At 42.3% G+C, this 17229-nt stretch overlaps 1 protein-coding gene across 1 annotated transcript in view; it reads right to left on the bottom strand.

Annotated features, from left to right (window-relative positions):
- Positions 1-316: 316 nt before the first annotated feature.
- AGBL4 (AGBL carboxypeptidase 4) overlaps positions 317-17229 on the bottom strand; it is a 1824141-nt gene continuing 1807228 nt past the window's right edge. The window contains exon 13 of the mRNA XM_040408812.1: positions 317-425. Coding sequence (XP_040264746.1) covers positions 317-425 — 109 coding nt within the window. The remainder of the gene's footprint in view (positions 426-17229) is intronic.

The raw sequence follows: 17229 nt of genomic DNA, 5'->3' as shown, positions 1-17229 counted from the left end.
AACTCGTCTTCTTCATGCTTAGCGCAGTTGTTTTGTATTTTGTATGTACATCCTTTTTTTTTGTATGGCGCTATAATAATAATAATATTAATAAAAAAGGAGTCTGCTGAGTGGGGCTCGACCTGTCGCTGGATGTATTTGTGACCATTAATTCAGTTTTTAATAAACGCACATACACCTCATTAAACACATCTTTTAATTAAAGAAATGAACAAATGCACCAGTAAAACCAAACCATGTGAACAAGTACCAATACCACAGAGCATGGGCCGGGTTAGGAAGCTTTTCCAGTTGGAATCCGTCCTAGATATTGGATCTATGTAAACTTAGGATTTTCTCTGTTACTAGCTGAAGTCTTGCCAGTTTTCGATGACCCTCCAGTTCGCTGCTGACATATCCTCGAAGCAGCTGATGTCTTCTCTCTGCTTAAATAACAGAAAAGAGTCAATGTGGTGAAATAAGCCCTGCTGGACAGTGGCGTGTGTCCAAGGGTGCCGTTCGTTTTGCAGTATCAGCCAGGGGTCTGAGAAATGTGTGGAAAACTGTATGGGATTTCACAAACCTGGTTCTTGGCTGCATGGCTTGGACAGGTAAGGCAAAAATTACATTGCAAATCCACAGCAATTTGCAGTGAAACAGCATGGTTCTCAACTGCATAATGCACAACCACTACGTGTACGGGAAAACCCTTAGGCCTCTTTCACCACGGGCGTCGCGTGTGAGGGCCGGATAGGATGCGGGTGTGTCGCAGGAAAATCGTGTGATTTTTGCCTGCGAGTGGGGTCAGTTTTGTATGCGATTGCGTTGCGTTCTTCAGTTTTTTTACGCACGAGTGCAATGCATTTTGCACGGGCGTGAGAAAAAACTAAAGGTGGTACCCAGACCCGAACCCGGACTTCTTCACTGAAGTTCGGGTTTGGGTTAGGTATTCTGTAGATTTTTATATTTTCCATTATAACATGGTTATAAGGGAAAATAATAGCATTCTTAATACAGATTTCTAAGTAAATTAGGGATGGAGGGGTTAAAAAAAAATATTAAATAATTAAACTCAGCCCGGCTTGTCTTCTTTCTTCTTCTTTGAGGACCTGGGAGAAAAGGACCTTTGGTGACGTTACTGCGCTCATCACATGGTCCATCACATGGTCCATCACCATGGTGATGGACCATGTGATGAGCGCAGTGACATCACCAACGGTCCTTTTCTCCCAGGTCCTCAAAGAAGAAGAAAGAAGACAAGCCGGGCTGCGCGGACAAGTGGATGAGGTGAGTTTAATTATTTATTTATTTTTTAACCCCTCCAGCCCTATTGTACTATGCATTCTGTATTCAGAATGCTATTATTTTCCCTTATAACCATGTTATAAGGGAAAATAATAAAGATCGGGTCCCCATCCCGATTGTCTCCTAGCAACCGTGCGTGAAAATCGCACCGCATCCGCACTTGCTTGCGATTTTCACGCAGCCCCATTCACTTCTATGGGGCCTGCGTTGCGTGAAAAACGCACAATATAGAGCATGCTGTGATTTTCACGCAACGCACAAGTGATGCGTGAAAGTCAACGCTCATGTGCACAGCCCCATAGAAATGAATGGGTCCGGATTCAGTGCGGGTGCAATGCTTTCACCTCACGCATTGCACCCGCGCGGAATTCTCGCCCGTGTGAAAGGGGCCTTAGGCTAGGGCTGCACTGGTGGCACGACAGCTGGATCACTGAGTAGCGGTGATCCCACAGAAATTCATGAGATCACCATGACAGTCGCAAGATATCCAACAGGGATTACTTGCGATTCTTGCGTCGATAGCGTCGTGCCATCAGTGTCGCTGTGTAGAAAAAAAAGGAAGCATTTCAGGACCTGTTACTCTATTCACTTGACCTCTGCCTGCAATCGGTGCCGACATACATTCATTGACCAAAAAAATAAAGCACCAAAAAGTTGTTGGAATCGAATGTAACTTTCTATAATGATTGGATGTAAGTAATTACAATATTAAAGCGAAGGGAGAAGTTTATTGGGAAAGGAGGCTCTAAGACCCTATTGCCTGGATTCAAGATGGGATGCAGTTGGGAATGGAGGCATATACAGGTGCCGTATGGTGTCCTGTGGGACATTTGCCCAAATATGTTGCAGCTGGGCCTGCAGATCCTCAACACCCCTAGTCTGCCGAAGCTGGTCTTCTAAATGGTTGATTGGTGATAAACCCGGTGACCGGGCAGGCCAAGGAAGCATTGCAATCTGGCGGAGACATTTCTAGGAAACCCTAGCCTTATCCTGCAGTGAAATGCCAGTTGGAAGCCTTGCCATGAGAGGTAAACATGGTTGCAGCATGTCCTGCACATATTGCTGAGCTGTTGGTGTTCCTCGTATCACTACTAGGGGTGACCATCCGTCCCCAGATCATCACACCAGCAGTTGGGGCAATGTGTCACTCTGTAGCAAAGGCAGGATTGAAGGGCTCACCAAGAGGCCTCCTTATTAAAATCTGACTGGCCGGATCCCAAACAGAACCTGGATTTGTTGCTAAAGACAATACAGTTCCAGTCTATATCCATTGCAACAGTCACGACTCTATTATAAACATAAACCACGATTCTAATGTGAACCAGGCCTTATAATGCGCACAACTCAGCCGCTGCAGGACAGGGGGAGCTTCCTGTCCATTGGGGAATGATATGGAACCAACAAATAGCCCAGAGGGGCTTATTACCTAACTTGACCCAGATTTTACGAAGATAAAATATAACTGTAAGGCCTCATGCACATGACCGTTGTTGTGTTCCTTTCCGCAAAATGGGGATCCGTGATCCGTTTCCATTTTTTGTTTCCGTGTGTCTTCCTTTTTTTGGGGGGGGGGATCACCAGACATGAAGGAAAGTAAAAAAAAGTCTAAGTCAAGTTTGCCATGCAAATGATAGGAAAAAGAAAACGGACGTGGACGACAATCTTGTGTGCCTCCGTGTTTTTTCACGGTCCCATTGACTTGAATGGGTCCGCGAACCGTTTTCTGTGAAAAAAATAGGACAGGTTATATTTTTTTTTGACGGACTGGAACCACGGATCACGGACTCGGATGGCAAACGGTGCATTAGCCGAGTTTTCAACGGACCCATTGAAAGTCAACTGGTCCGCAAAAAATCACGGAAAACGGAACAACGGACACGGAACACAACAACGGTCGTGTGCATGAGGCCATATTCATATATAAAAATAAAATCTGTGAGCAAAAAATAAAGGGCCAGATTTATCATTACACTTACGTCTTACTCCACTTTTACATAAGTCAGATTTATTAATGGTCCTTTAATACTGTGATAAATTTGTTTTCACGGTAGCAGTTTATCCTTCAGTAAGGGACTTTACGAAAAAGTTGCATGTTCTATTAAAAAGTCGTATAAGATAAGCATGGTCCTCACTGGAGTGAAATTGCGCAATTTTTTGCAACTTTTTAAATTGTCGCAATAGTAAATCTGTCTAGAGATTCATTTACATAGGAAAACACGCCCACTTTCAGAAAACTGGCGAGCATAGCGCAGGGCCAATAAAAGTCGCAAATTTTTGCGCAGTTTTAGCGATTGCGCAAAAATGTGCGACTTTTTCACTCCATTATTTTGACTTGAGCTAATGATAAATCTGGCCCAAAGTGTTTTAAAATAACTGCTCCCTGAATTCAGACTGATTGACTGTGATTGTTACTGCCTGGAGTGGGGATGTGCGCTCTTTCCCCCCACTCAGCGATATTACTGGGGAGGGTGAGTATGACACTCTATTGGAGTATGAAGTGGGAGCGAAGTTTGTTCACATCCTCGAATGAGTTTCCCATTGGATCCTAGTATTGTCAATCTTAGGCCCCTTTCACACGGGCGAGTATTCCGCGCGGATGCGATGCGTGAGTTGAACGCATTGCACCCGCACTGAATCCCGACCCATTCATTTCTATGGGGCTGTGCACACGAGCGGTGATTTTCATGCATCACTTGTGCATTGCGTAAAAATCGCAGCATGTTCCTCTTTGTGCGTTTTTCACGTAACGCAGGCCCTATAGAAATGAATGGGGTTGCGTGAAAATCGCAAGCAACCTGCAAGCAAGTGCGGATGCGGTGCGATTTTCACGCACGGTTGCTAGGAGACGATCGGGATGGGGACCTGATCATTATTATTTTCCTTTATAACATGGTTATAAGGGAAAATAATAGCATTCTGAATACAGAATGCATAGTAAAATAGCGCTGGAGGGGTTAAAAAATAAAAATAAATTATTAAACTCACCTTAATCCCCTTGATTGCGCAGCCGGCATCTCTTCTGTCTTCTTTTTTGCTGTGTGCAGGAAAAGGACCTGTGGTGATGGCACTCCAGTCATCACATGGTCCGTCACATGATCTTTTACCATGGTGATGGACCATGTGATGACCGGAGTGACGTCATCAAAGGTCCTTTTCCTGCACACAGCAAAAAAGAAGACAGAAGAGATGCCGCCTGCGCGACAAGTGGATGAGGTGAGTTTAAATATTATTTTTTTTAACCCCTCCATCCCTATTTTACTATGCATTCTGTATTCAGAATGCTATTATTTTCCCTTATAACCATGTTATAAGGGAAAATAATACAATCTACAGAACACCGATCCCAAGCCCGAACGTCTGTGAAGAAGTTCGGGTTTGGGTACCAAACATGCGCAATTTTTCTCACGCGAGTGCAAAACGCATTACAATGTTTTGCACTCGTGCGGAAAAATCGTGCATGTTCCCGCAACTCACCCGCACCTTTTCCCGCAACGCCCGTGTAAAAGAGGCCTTAAAAGTGAGGTCATTTATACCTCGTCAGTGGCGTGCTGTTTCAATTCTGCCCGTTAACCCTGAAGGTCACTGGCGAAACATGTCGGGGGGAAGGTTTAGGTTTTAGATGCGTTCTCCTGTTTTCAGCTTATTAAATCAGCAATTCAGTCAAGTTCACACAATCCAGATCTCACAGTGAGTCAGTGATGTAACTGATTACTGGGGAAGGGCTGGCAGTAATATCGCTGAGTGGGGAGGGGGGGAGGGCGCACATCCCCACTTCAGGCAATAACAATCACTATCAATCAGTCTGAATTCAGGGAACAGTTATTTTAAAACACTTTATTTTTTGCTCAGAGATTTTATTTTTATATATGAATAAAAGTTATATTTTATCTTACTAAAATCTGGGTCAAGTTAGGTAATAAGCCCCTCTGGGCTATTTGTTGGTTCTGTTTAGATACCTTTACCCAGACAGGGTCCAGTTCTGATATATGTTGGTGAATGCTAGAAAAAAACTCCTCCTTTTTAAAACGGACTGCAGCAGCTGAGGCACATTGTACATAATGCTCCACGGCAGAATGGTATGAGGATACGGCCAAAAGTGACAGAAACACTGCGGATTCGCCTCCACAGGTGTCCGTGCTGCAAATCTGCTGTGTTTTAATTAAGGTGGGCGGATTTAGGGTACTTTCGCACTTGCATTGTTTGATTCCGGCAGGAAGTTCCGTTGCCTGATCAGGCAAATTGTATACAAACGCATGTCATTTTTTCTGACTGATCAGGCATTTTTCAGACTTATCAGGATCCTGATCAGTCTGAAAAATGCCTGATCAGTCAGAAAAATGCAATGCAATACCGGATCCGTTTTTTCCAGTGTCATCTGGCAAAACAGATCCGGTATTTATTTTTTTCACATTTTTAAAGGTCTGCGCATGCGCAGACCGGAATACCGGATCAGTCAATGCGGCAATTTGAATGCTGGATCCGGCACTATTACATTCCTATGGAAAAAAATGCCGGATCCGGCATTCAGGCAAGTGTTCAGTTTTTTTTTGGCCGGAGATAAAACCGCAGCATGCTGCGATATTATCTGCGTCCTGAAAAGTCAAAAAGACTGAACTGAAGACGTCCTGATGCATCCTGAACGGATCGCTCTCCATTCAGAATAACTGATCAGTTCTTTTCCGGTATAGAGCCGCTAGGACGGAACTCAGCGCCGGAAAAGAAAAACGCAAGTGTGAAAGTAGCCTAAGAAGAATATGACGTAGAAAAAAAATCTGTAGTCTAGATTGACCTGCAGTGTGGATTTCAAATCTGCAGCATTGTCAATTTATGCCGCGGATTTCCCCTTTTGCAAGCAAAGGGTGAAATCCACAGCAAATTTGCGGCAAAATCCGCAACAATAAGCAAAATCCGTCCCAAATGGCCATTCATTTGCATGGAGAGATCGTCAGCGCCTTAATAGCGCCACCCATGTCTTTACAATCGCCAGGTTCTGATATCAGAATGTGATGTTCACAGACATAGATTAGATTGTATCTACAGATTGATGTGGATTATAATAACATCTGCATTGTTGCTACTTGAATACAGTATAAAAATATTGCAATGTTGTATCGGGGCCCAAGGAATTGTGACACATTAATATACCGGAATATTATTATTTTTACCCCGCACACATTTTCCGGTTGATTCCAGCCAACCTAAATAGTGTCCTTCATAAAATTTCCCTCCCTTGTCGATCCTATTTATAGCGGTCCATTTTCACGCAGAAGTATAATACCGTCGGTGGTTTTACAAAGTGATATTGTAAAGCCGTAATTTGTGTTTATGTCAGTGCTGTGCACGAACAAAGTCGCATGCGGTGATAGCGCACCAAAGCCAGCGCACTGCGGAGACGGAGCTGGGCCGCCGCAGTGCTTTCAGGAATACAATGTAGCGCCGCCGCTAACTGTAGATTCTGATTACTAACTACTCGACAAGGTAATTGTAGCAAAATGATATTTTTGTAAGCACTCCACGGGAGACTGCCCAAGGCGTACGGTCTCTGAGGATTCCTTAATGGACATTTTTAACGAAACCTATGTTTTCTGGTTAGACCAAAAACGCTCTCTATTAGTAACAGTCACGCGGAGTCTTCTACAGATATATAACAGGCAGGTGTAGGTGGAAGATGTCATATAATAATTACCTAGGGGTTGACATGGGAGCCATAACCGCTCCCCCACATATAATTAGCCTGTAATCTGAAATGACTCCTATTAATGGGATGTTATGTCTATGAAAAACAATTTATTTTACATTGCGTTTTTTTTTTTTAAAGAGACAGTTTATATCAATATATTGCATACAGGAGCGTCGCTTTTGGGGGGATGGGGGGGGGGGAGAGAGGTAGCTGTTGCACCTAGTCCTTGGTGCATGATGGGTCATATAAGAAGACACCAGCTGGGCCAAGAGCCAAGAACTGAGCAGATCCGATATACAGAGACCATATCACGTTGTACTATTTTCATTGCAGTTACAAGGATTATCCTAATTAGAGGGGGACACCATCATTCACTGACAACCCTGTGACACCCTATAGACAATCATGATACTAATAGCATCATCACGGGCGTACATGGAAAATATAGAAATCACAGGGCCACATAGCAGAGCCAAAAATGCATCTGACCCACTAGACGGTAGGATACTGGGGTTAAGTACAATCTCACCTGAATTTTTAAAGGGGTTTCCTATTTTGCATCAACATCCTTTCACCTCCTCAAAGTCACATGAAAATTGGAAAAACCCTCCCAAAAATGTTTATTGTAGATTTTTAATATGCGTGCGAAGTAAATCTTGATGGCGCACAACTCAGAGGACACAATTGCATGTGACATAAGTCATCAGCACTGATCAGGTAACTTTTGACCTATCCCGAGGATAGGTCATCAGGTAAAATATCTTAGAAAACCCCTTTAAAAAAATTCAGAGCTGAACCTGGACAAAACACCATCTCCTCCCACCAGGGGTGCACCACCAATGAGGCCAGGTGAGGCGATTGCCTCAGGCAGCACCAGGTAGGAACAAGACAGGGGCAGCCGAAGGGTCATGGGCTGCAGGGAAGGGGTTAGATTAAGAAATTTGCATTGGGGAAGGAGGAGCCCCATTTCAGTTTTCGCCTCAGACAGCAGAAAGGCTAGATGCACCCCTACCTCCCACTCAGCCCCTCCGAGTTTCATGCTCCAAAGTTCTCCCTTGCGCAGGGAAAGGGCTTTTTTTGGAGATCCGGTGATGTATTGGTCTCTCCATGGGTAAGCTAGGCGGAGGCGTCCGCCTAGCAGTGAGCCTGGTAATGTCACCAGCACTAATGGGCGGGCTTTAGCCTGTGAAATGGCTAGGGCAGCGCTAAAGCCCGCCCATCAGTGCCGATGACATCACCAGGAACACTGCTAGGTGGAAGCCTCTGCCTAGCAGTGCAAAAGCATAAACAAAAAAGCCCTTGCCCTGCGCGATACAGCGCAGGGCGATGAAATTCTCCGATGCTCATATCAGAGGGCCCGCCTGGGTGAAAACTGGGATATGTCCGGGTTCAGAGCCCCTTTAACTAGACGACCACTTTAAGGAATCATAAGGCTTTGTTCAGCAGTGCAACAGTTAAATACTCAAGCACAGGCTATGTCTCCGCTCTCGTAAGCCGCAGCCTGTTGACCATTACTTTAACTTTATGTGTAGGCGGGTGTTCAATAAATTGTCCCAATTTTCCCCATAAGGCCCCTGAAATCTACTTATCCAGATGTATTATAAAAGGATTATAGCCTGTGTTCCTTGTCCCCGCTGTTTTGTTTATGTTTTAAACCCTACTGTGTCTTTGAATAGTGACCCTTTCCATTGGATAAAATGATTCACAAGCCTCCCGGACCCATCACTTTTAAGCGAAACTAGCTTAAATGAGCATTAATGAAGGGAAAACAACAAGGTGTAGAGTCCCCCTGGTTTAATTACATAGCCTCACACAAACACTATATTCTAATTAAGCATCATGTCTGGCGCGCCTAACAATGCCGACGACTCGCACTAAATCAGAGACTCCTAACCTTTTCTTTCCGCTGAGGCAGCCAGTCACTCATCGAATCCCACGGGTCCGAGTAAACGTACGGCAAGAACAATAGCGTATTTCTATTTATACCACAGATCATTCGGATCGCACGTCCCCGAGAACTCCGGGATGGCAAGAGTTAAAGAAAAAAGGGTAATTAGGTAGACTTACTGCACCACTTTTTTGCTCTGGGCTTTGGAATAATAGAATTGTGGACCATACCCCCCGCCGGCCCCCCAAATTACTTTGAAATATAAGCCCCCTCTTGTGTGAAGTTTGTATATATTCTTTACAGTTCATCTGCGTTCCCGGATGTTGAGTGAGGAGCAAAAATGGTGCCCACTAAAGTGCCTAAAAATGCTCTTGCCGCGCCTTTCACAGACCGTGACTGTCATGCGTATCTATATCGCCATGCATTGCATTTCCGTGACCATGAGAGCAACCACCAGGCAGGACAATTGCTATGGGGTTCCAGCAACCTCCACATAGATATAGGTTAAGGTCAGTTCACATGTCGTGGGTATATATCGGAGGGATTTCCTGACATATACCTTCTGAGAGGTGCCTCCAAAATATGCCATACATTGCCTGCGGGCTCCGATCTAAAAGAAAACGTATACTCTGAATGTAGCAGACTACACTATTCCATAGAGCTGGACAAAACATGTATGCTGTAAACCAATGGACGCCAGCCCAACAGAGGTCAAAAAGACACTTTTCTTGACCTCAGTCTGGTAAATGGAGGCCCACAGATACATGTGACGTTTGTACTACTACGTGCATTATCTCTGAATAACATCGCTTTGTGCATTAATCCCAGCACTGTGATTCTTAGCTCAAATTTTAGTTATGTGTACCATGTGCGTTGTCTCTATGCTATGGCATAGCTGTGTCCATTATGCTTGTACTGTGACATCACTGTGTATATTATCCCTGTACTGTGACATCACTGTGTTTATTATCCCTGTACTGTGACATTACTGTGTTTATTATCCCTGTACTGTGACATCACTGTGTTTATTACCTCTGTACTGTGACATCACTGTGTTTATTATCTCTGTACTGTGACATTACTGTGTTTATTATCCCTGCACTGTGACATCACTGTGTTTATTACCTCTGTACTGTGACATCATTGTGTTTATTATCTCTGTACTGTGACATCACTGTGTTTATTATCCCTGTACTGTGACATCACTGTGTATATTATCCCTGTACTGTGACATCACTGTGTATATTATCCCTGTACTGTGACGTCACTGTGTTTATTATCTCTGTACTGTGACATCACTGTGTATATTATCCCTGTACTGTGACATCACTGTGTTTATTATCCCTGTAGTGTGACATCACTGTGTTTATTATCCCTGTACTGAGACATCACTGTGTATATTATCCCTGTACTGTGACATCACTGTGTTTATTATCCCTGTACTGTGACATCACTGTGTTTATTATCCCTGTACTGTGACATCACTGTGTATATTATCCCTGTACTGTGACATCACTGTGTATATTACCCCTGTACTGTGACATCACTGTGTATATTATCCCTGTACTGTGACATCACTGTGTTTATTATCCCTGTACTGTGACATCACTGTGTATATTATCCCTGTACTGAGACATCACTGTGTATATTATCCCTATACTGTGACATCACTGTGTTTATTATCCCTGTACTGTGACATCACTGTGTATATTATCCCTGTACTGTGACATCACTGTGTTTATTATCCCTGTACTGTGACATCACTGTGTCCATTATCCTTGTACTGTGACATTACTGTGTTTATTATCCCTGCACTGTGACATTACTGTGTTTATTATCCCTGTACTGTAACATCACTGTGTTTATTATCCCTGTACTGTGACATCACTGTGTATATTATCCCTGTACTGTGACATCACTGTGTTTATTATCCCTGTACTGTGACATTACTGTGTTTATTATCCCTGTACTGTGACATCACTGTGTCCATTATCCCTGTACTGTGACATCACTGTGTTTATTATCCCTGTACTGTGACGTCACTGTGTTTATTATCTCTGTACTGTGACATCACTGTGTTTATTATCTCTGTACTGTGACATCACTGTGTATATTATCCCTGTACTGTGACATCACTGTGTTTATTATCCCTGTAGTGTGACATCACTGTGTTTATTATCCCTGTACTGAGACATCACTGTGTATATTATCCCTGTAGTGTGACATCACTGTGTATATTATCCCTGTACTGTGACATCACTGTGTTTATTATCCCTGTACTGTGACATCACTGTGTTTATTATCCCTGTACTGTGACATCACTGTGTATATTATCCCTGTACTGTGACATCACTGTGTATATTACCCCTGTACTGTGACATCACTGTGTATATTATCCCTGTACTGTGACATCACTGTGTTTATTATCCCTGTACTGTGACATCACTGTGTATATTATCCCTGTACTGAGACATCACTGTGTATATTATCCCTATACTGTGACATCACTGTGTTTATTATCCCTGTACTGTGACATCACTGTGTATATTATCCCTGTACTGTGACATCACTGTGTTTATTATCCCTGTACTGTGACATCACTGTGTCCATTATCCTTGTACTGTGACATTACTGTGTTTATTATCCCTGCACTGTGACATCACTGTGTTTATTATCCCTGTACTGTAACATCACTGTGTATATTATCCCTGTACTGTGACATCACTGTGTTTATTATCCCTGTACTGTGACATTACTGTGTTTATTATCCCTGTACTGTGACATCACTGTGTCCATTATCCCTGTACTGTGACATCACTGTGTTTATTATCCCTGTACTGTGACATCACTGTGTTTATTACCCCTGTACTGTGACATCACTGTGTTTATTATCCCTGTACTGTGACATCACTGTGTTTATTATCCCTGTATTGTGACATCACTGTGTATATTATCCCTGTACTGAGACATCACTGTGTTTATTATCCCTGTACTGTGACATCACTGTGTTTATTATCCCTGTACTGTGACATCACTGTGTCCATTATCCTTGTACTGTGACATCACTGGGTTTATTATACCTGTACGGTGACATCACTGTGTTTATTATCCCTGTACTGTGACATCACTGTGTATATTATCCCTGTACTGTGACATCACTGTGTTTATTATCCCTGTACTGTGACATCACTGTGTTTATTATCCCTGTATTGTGACATCACTGTGTATATTATCCCTGTACTGAGACATCACTGTGTTTATTATCCCTGTACTGTGACATCACTGTGTTTATTATCCCTGTACTGTGACATCACTGTGTCCATTATCCTTGTACTGTGACATCACTGGGTTTATTATACCTGTACGGTGACATCACTGTGTTTATTACCCCTGTACTGTGACATCACTGTGCATATTATCCCTGTACTGTGACATCAGTGTTTATTATCCCTGTACTGTGACATCACTGTGTATATTATCCCTGTACTGTGACATCACTGTGTTTATTATCCCTGTACTGTGACATCACTGTGTTTATTATCCCTGTACTGTGGCATCACTGTGTATATTATCCCTGTACTGTGACATCACTGTGTTTATTATCCCTGTACTGTGACATCACTGTGTTTATTATCCCTGTACTGAGACATCACAGTGTTTATTATCCCTGTACTGTGACATCACTGTGTTTATTATCCCTGTACTGTGACATCACTGTGTATATTATCCCTGTACTGTGACATCACTGTGTTTATTATCCCTGTACTGTGACATCACTGTGTTTATTATCCCTGTATTGTGACATCACTGTGTATATTATCCCTGTACTGAGACATCACTGTGTTTATTATCCCTGTACTGTGACATCACTGTGTCCATTATCCTTGTACTGTGACATTACTGGGTTTATTATACCTGTACGGTGACATCACTGTGTTTATTATCCCTGTACTGTGACATCATTGTGTATATTATCCCTGTACTGTGACATCACTGTGTATATTATCCCTGTACTGTGACATCACTGTGTTTATTATCCCTGTACTGTGACATCACTGTGTTTATTATCCCTGTATTGTGACATCACTGTGTATATTATCCCTGTACTGAGACATCACTGTGTTTATTATCCCTGTATTGTGACATCACTGTGTATATTATCCCTGTACTGAGACATCACTGTGTTTATTATCCCTGTACTGTGACATCACTGTGTTTATTATCCCTGTACTGTGACATCACTGTGTCCATTATCCTTGTACTGTGACATCACTGGGTTTATTATACCTGTACGGTGACATCACTGTGTTTATTATCCCTGTACTGTGACATCACTGTGTATATTATCCCTGTACTGTGACATCACTGTGTTTATTATCCCTGTACTGTGACATCACTGTGTTTATTATCCCTGTATTGTGACATCACTGTGTATATTATCCCTGTACTGAGACATCACTGTGTTTATTATCCCTGTACTGTGACATCACTGTGTTTATTATCCCTGTACTGTGACATCACTGTGTCCATTATCCTTGTACTGTGACATCACTGGGTTTATTATACCTGTACGGTGACATCACTGTGTTTATTACCCCTGTACTGTGACATCACTGTGCATATTATCCCTGTACTGTGACATCAGTGTTTATTATCCCTGTACTGTGACATCACTGTGTATATTATCCCTGTACTGTGACATCACTGTGTTTATTATCCCTGTACTGTGACATCACTGTGTTTATTATCCCTGTACTGTGGCATCACTGTGTATATTATCCCTGTACTGTGACATCACTGTGTTTATTATCCCTGTACTGTGACATCACTGTGTTTATTATCCCTGTACTGAGACATCACAGTGTTTATTATCCCTGTACTGTGACATCACTGTGTTTATTATCCCTGTACTGTGACATCACTGTGTATATTATCCCTGTACTGTGACATCACTGTGTTTATTATCCCTGTACTGTGACATCACTGTGTTTATTATCCCTGTATTGTGACATCACTGTGTATATTATCCCTGTACTGAGACATCACTGTGTTTATTATCCCTGTACTGTGACATCACTGTGTTTATTATCCCTGTACTGTGACATCACTGTGTCCATTATCCTTGTACTGTGACATCACTGGGTTTATTATACCTGTACGGTGACATCACTGTGTTTATTACCCCTGTACTGTGACATCACTGTGCATATTATCCCTGTACTGTGACATCAGTGTTTATTATCCCTGTACTGTGACATCACTGTGTATATTATCCCTGTACTGTGACATCACTGTGTTTATTATCCCTGTACTGTGACATCACTGTGTTTATTATCCCTGTACTGTGGCATCACTGTGTATATTATCCCTGTACTGTGACATCACTGTGTTTATTATCCCTGTACTGTGACATCACTGTGTTTATTATCCCTGTACTGAGACATCACAGTGTTTATTATCCCTGTACTGTGACATCACTGTGTTTATTATCCCTGTACTGTGACATCACTGTGTATATTATCCCTGTACTGTGACATCACTGTGTTTATTATCCCTGTACTGTGACATCACTGTGTTTATTATCCCTGTATTGTGACATCACTGTGTATATTATCCCTGTACTGAGACATCACTGTGTTTATTATCCCTGTACTGTGACATCACTGTGTTTATTACCCCTGTACTGTGACATCACTGTGTATATTATCCTTGTACTGTGACATCACTGTGTTTATTATCCCTGTACTGTGACATCATTGTGTTTATTATCCCTGTACTGTGACATCACTGTGTATATTATCCCTGTACTGTGACATCACTGTGTTTATTATCCCTGTACTGTGACATCACTGTGTTTATTATCCCTGTATTGTGACATCACTGTGTATATTATCCCTGTACTGAGACATCACTGTGTTTATTATCCCTGTATTGTGACATCACTGTGTATATTATCCCTGTACTGAGACATCACTGTGTTTATTATCCCTGTACTGTGACATCACTGTGTTTATTATCCCTGTACTGTGACATCACTGTGTCCATTATCCTTCTACTGTGACATCACTGGGTTTATTATACCTGTACGGTGACATCACTGTGTTTATTATCCCTGTACTGTGACATCACTGTGTATATTATCCCTGTACTGTGACATCACTGTGTTTATTATCCCTGTATTGTGACATCACTGTGTATATTATCCCTGTACTGAGACATCACTGTGTTTATTATCCCTGTACTGTGACATCACTGTGTTTATTATCCCTGTACTGTGACATCACTGTGTCCATTATCCTTGTACTGTGACATCACTGGGTTTATTATACCTGTACGGTGACATCACTGTGTTTATTACCCCTGTACTGTGACATCACTGTGCATATTATCCCTGTACTGTGACATCACTGTGTATATTATCCCTGTACTGTGACATCACTGTGTTTATTATCCCTGTACTGTGACATCAGTGTTTATTATCCCTGTACTGTGACATCACTGTGTATATTATCCCTGTACTGTGACATCACTGTGTTTATTATCCCTGTACTGTGACATCACTGTGTTTATTATCCCTGTACTGTGGCATCACTGTGTATATTATCCCTGTACTGTGACATCACTGTGTTTATTATCCCTGTACTGTGACATCACTGTGTTTATTATCCCTGTACTGAGACATCACAGTGTTTATTATCCCTGTACTGTGACATCACTGTGTTTATTATCCCTGTACTGTGACATCACTGTGTTTATTATCCCTGCACTGTGACATCACTGTGTATATTATCCCTGTACTGTGACATCACTGTGTTTATTATCCCTGTACTGTGACATCACTGTGTTTATTATCCCTGTATTGTGACATCACTGTGTATATTATCCCTGTACTGAGACATCACTGTGTTTATTATCCCTGTACTGTGACATCACTGTGTTTATTACCCCTGTACTGTGACATCACTGTGTATATTATCCTTGTACTGTGACATCACTGTGTTTATTATCCCTGTACTGTGACATCATTGTGTATATTATCCCTGTACTGTGACATCACTGTGTATATTATCCCTGTACTGTGACATCACTGTGTTTATTATCCCTGTACTGTGACATCACTGTGTTTATTATCCCTGTATTGTGACATCACTGTGTATATTATCCCTGTACTGAGACATCACTGGCCCAGATTCAGGTAGATTTGCCCATTACTTACACCTGAGCCGCTCAGCTGAATTTCTCTGCGCTGGAGCAATTTTGCCAAATTGCCACCTGATTCAGGAATCGTTTGTTCATTTAATTTGCTCCTGTTTAAGGCAAAGCTGAGGGCGCAAGGCCGTGCAAGTCAAAGTGGGTGTGCCCCTATGTAAATGAGGAATTTTCGGCTCAGCAGAGGTTTGCTAGCATAATTTCAGGGCAAATCCTGCTCAGCTGCTTGCACTGAGCAAATAAATAGGAGCAGACTTGCGCAGGTTCTTTGCTGAATTTCATCCTGCTTTTTCCTACCCCCCCTGAGCAAGGAAATTCAGCCCTTTTGCAAGACATGGCACCTCCCAAAGGGACCAAAATATTTTATATTACTGTATAAAGAATTTAAATTATAAAAGAACAGAAATAAACATACATAGCCTTTATTTTATTGGTGCAGCTGTTTTAGTGTAGTACTTGAATGAGATAAGTAAATTCTAGAAACATCTGAAAATGTCATTTTTCATTTGAAGAGCACAAGGAACACTTGTTTTTGTGTTTTATTCTCATAGGATAAAAAGGTATAAGAACAAACTGCCATCTAGAATAACTATTTAGATGTTCTTTAGATGTATTTCAAATCTGCTTGTTCAGATCGTCTGTCTAGGTGCTGCTGAAGTTGCGCGCTCCTTCAGATGACATTTGGCCATCTTTTGCTAACTTGCCCCTGCTTTTAACAGGAGCAAGTTTGCCCAGGGAAAAAAGCTTGCACGCTTCCAGCGCAAGATGCGCATCACACGCGCATGTTTCTGAATCATCGGCAGTACCTAATTTGCATATTTGCTGAGGGAATTCCATGAAGGCGCAACTTACACCCCGCGCAAAATTGCACGCAAATTGCGCAGGAACAGCTAGGCTGCGTGCGCGGGAAAATGGCAGCATTTCAGGCTTAACTGGTTTACAGAATCAGCCGCAAATTTGCATAGGAGCAAATCAGTACTTGCGCGGCGCAAATCACACTTGTTCCCGCGCAAGTGCTTCTTGAATCTGGGCCACTGTGTTTATTATCCCTGTACTGTGACATCACTGTGTCCATTATCCTTGTACTGTGACATTACTGGGTTTATTATACCTGTACGGTGACATCACTGTGTTTATTACCCCTGTACTGTGACATCACTGTGCATAT

Source organism: Bufo bufo, chromosome 9, assembly GCF_905171765.1.
Source record: "Bufo bufo chromosome 9, aBufBuf1.1, whole genome shotgun sequence".
Lineage (NCBI taxonomy): Eukaryota > Metazoa > Chordata > Amphibia > Anura > Bufonidae > Bufo > Bufo bufo.
The sequence above is the reverse complement of the archived record's forward strand: the minus strand, read 5'-3'. Positions and strand labels throughout refer to the sequence as shown.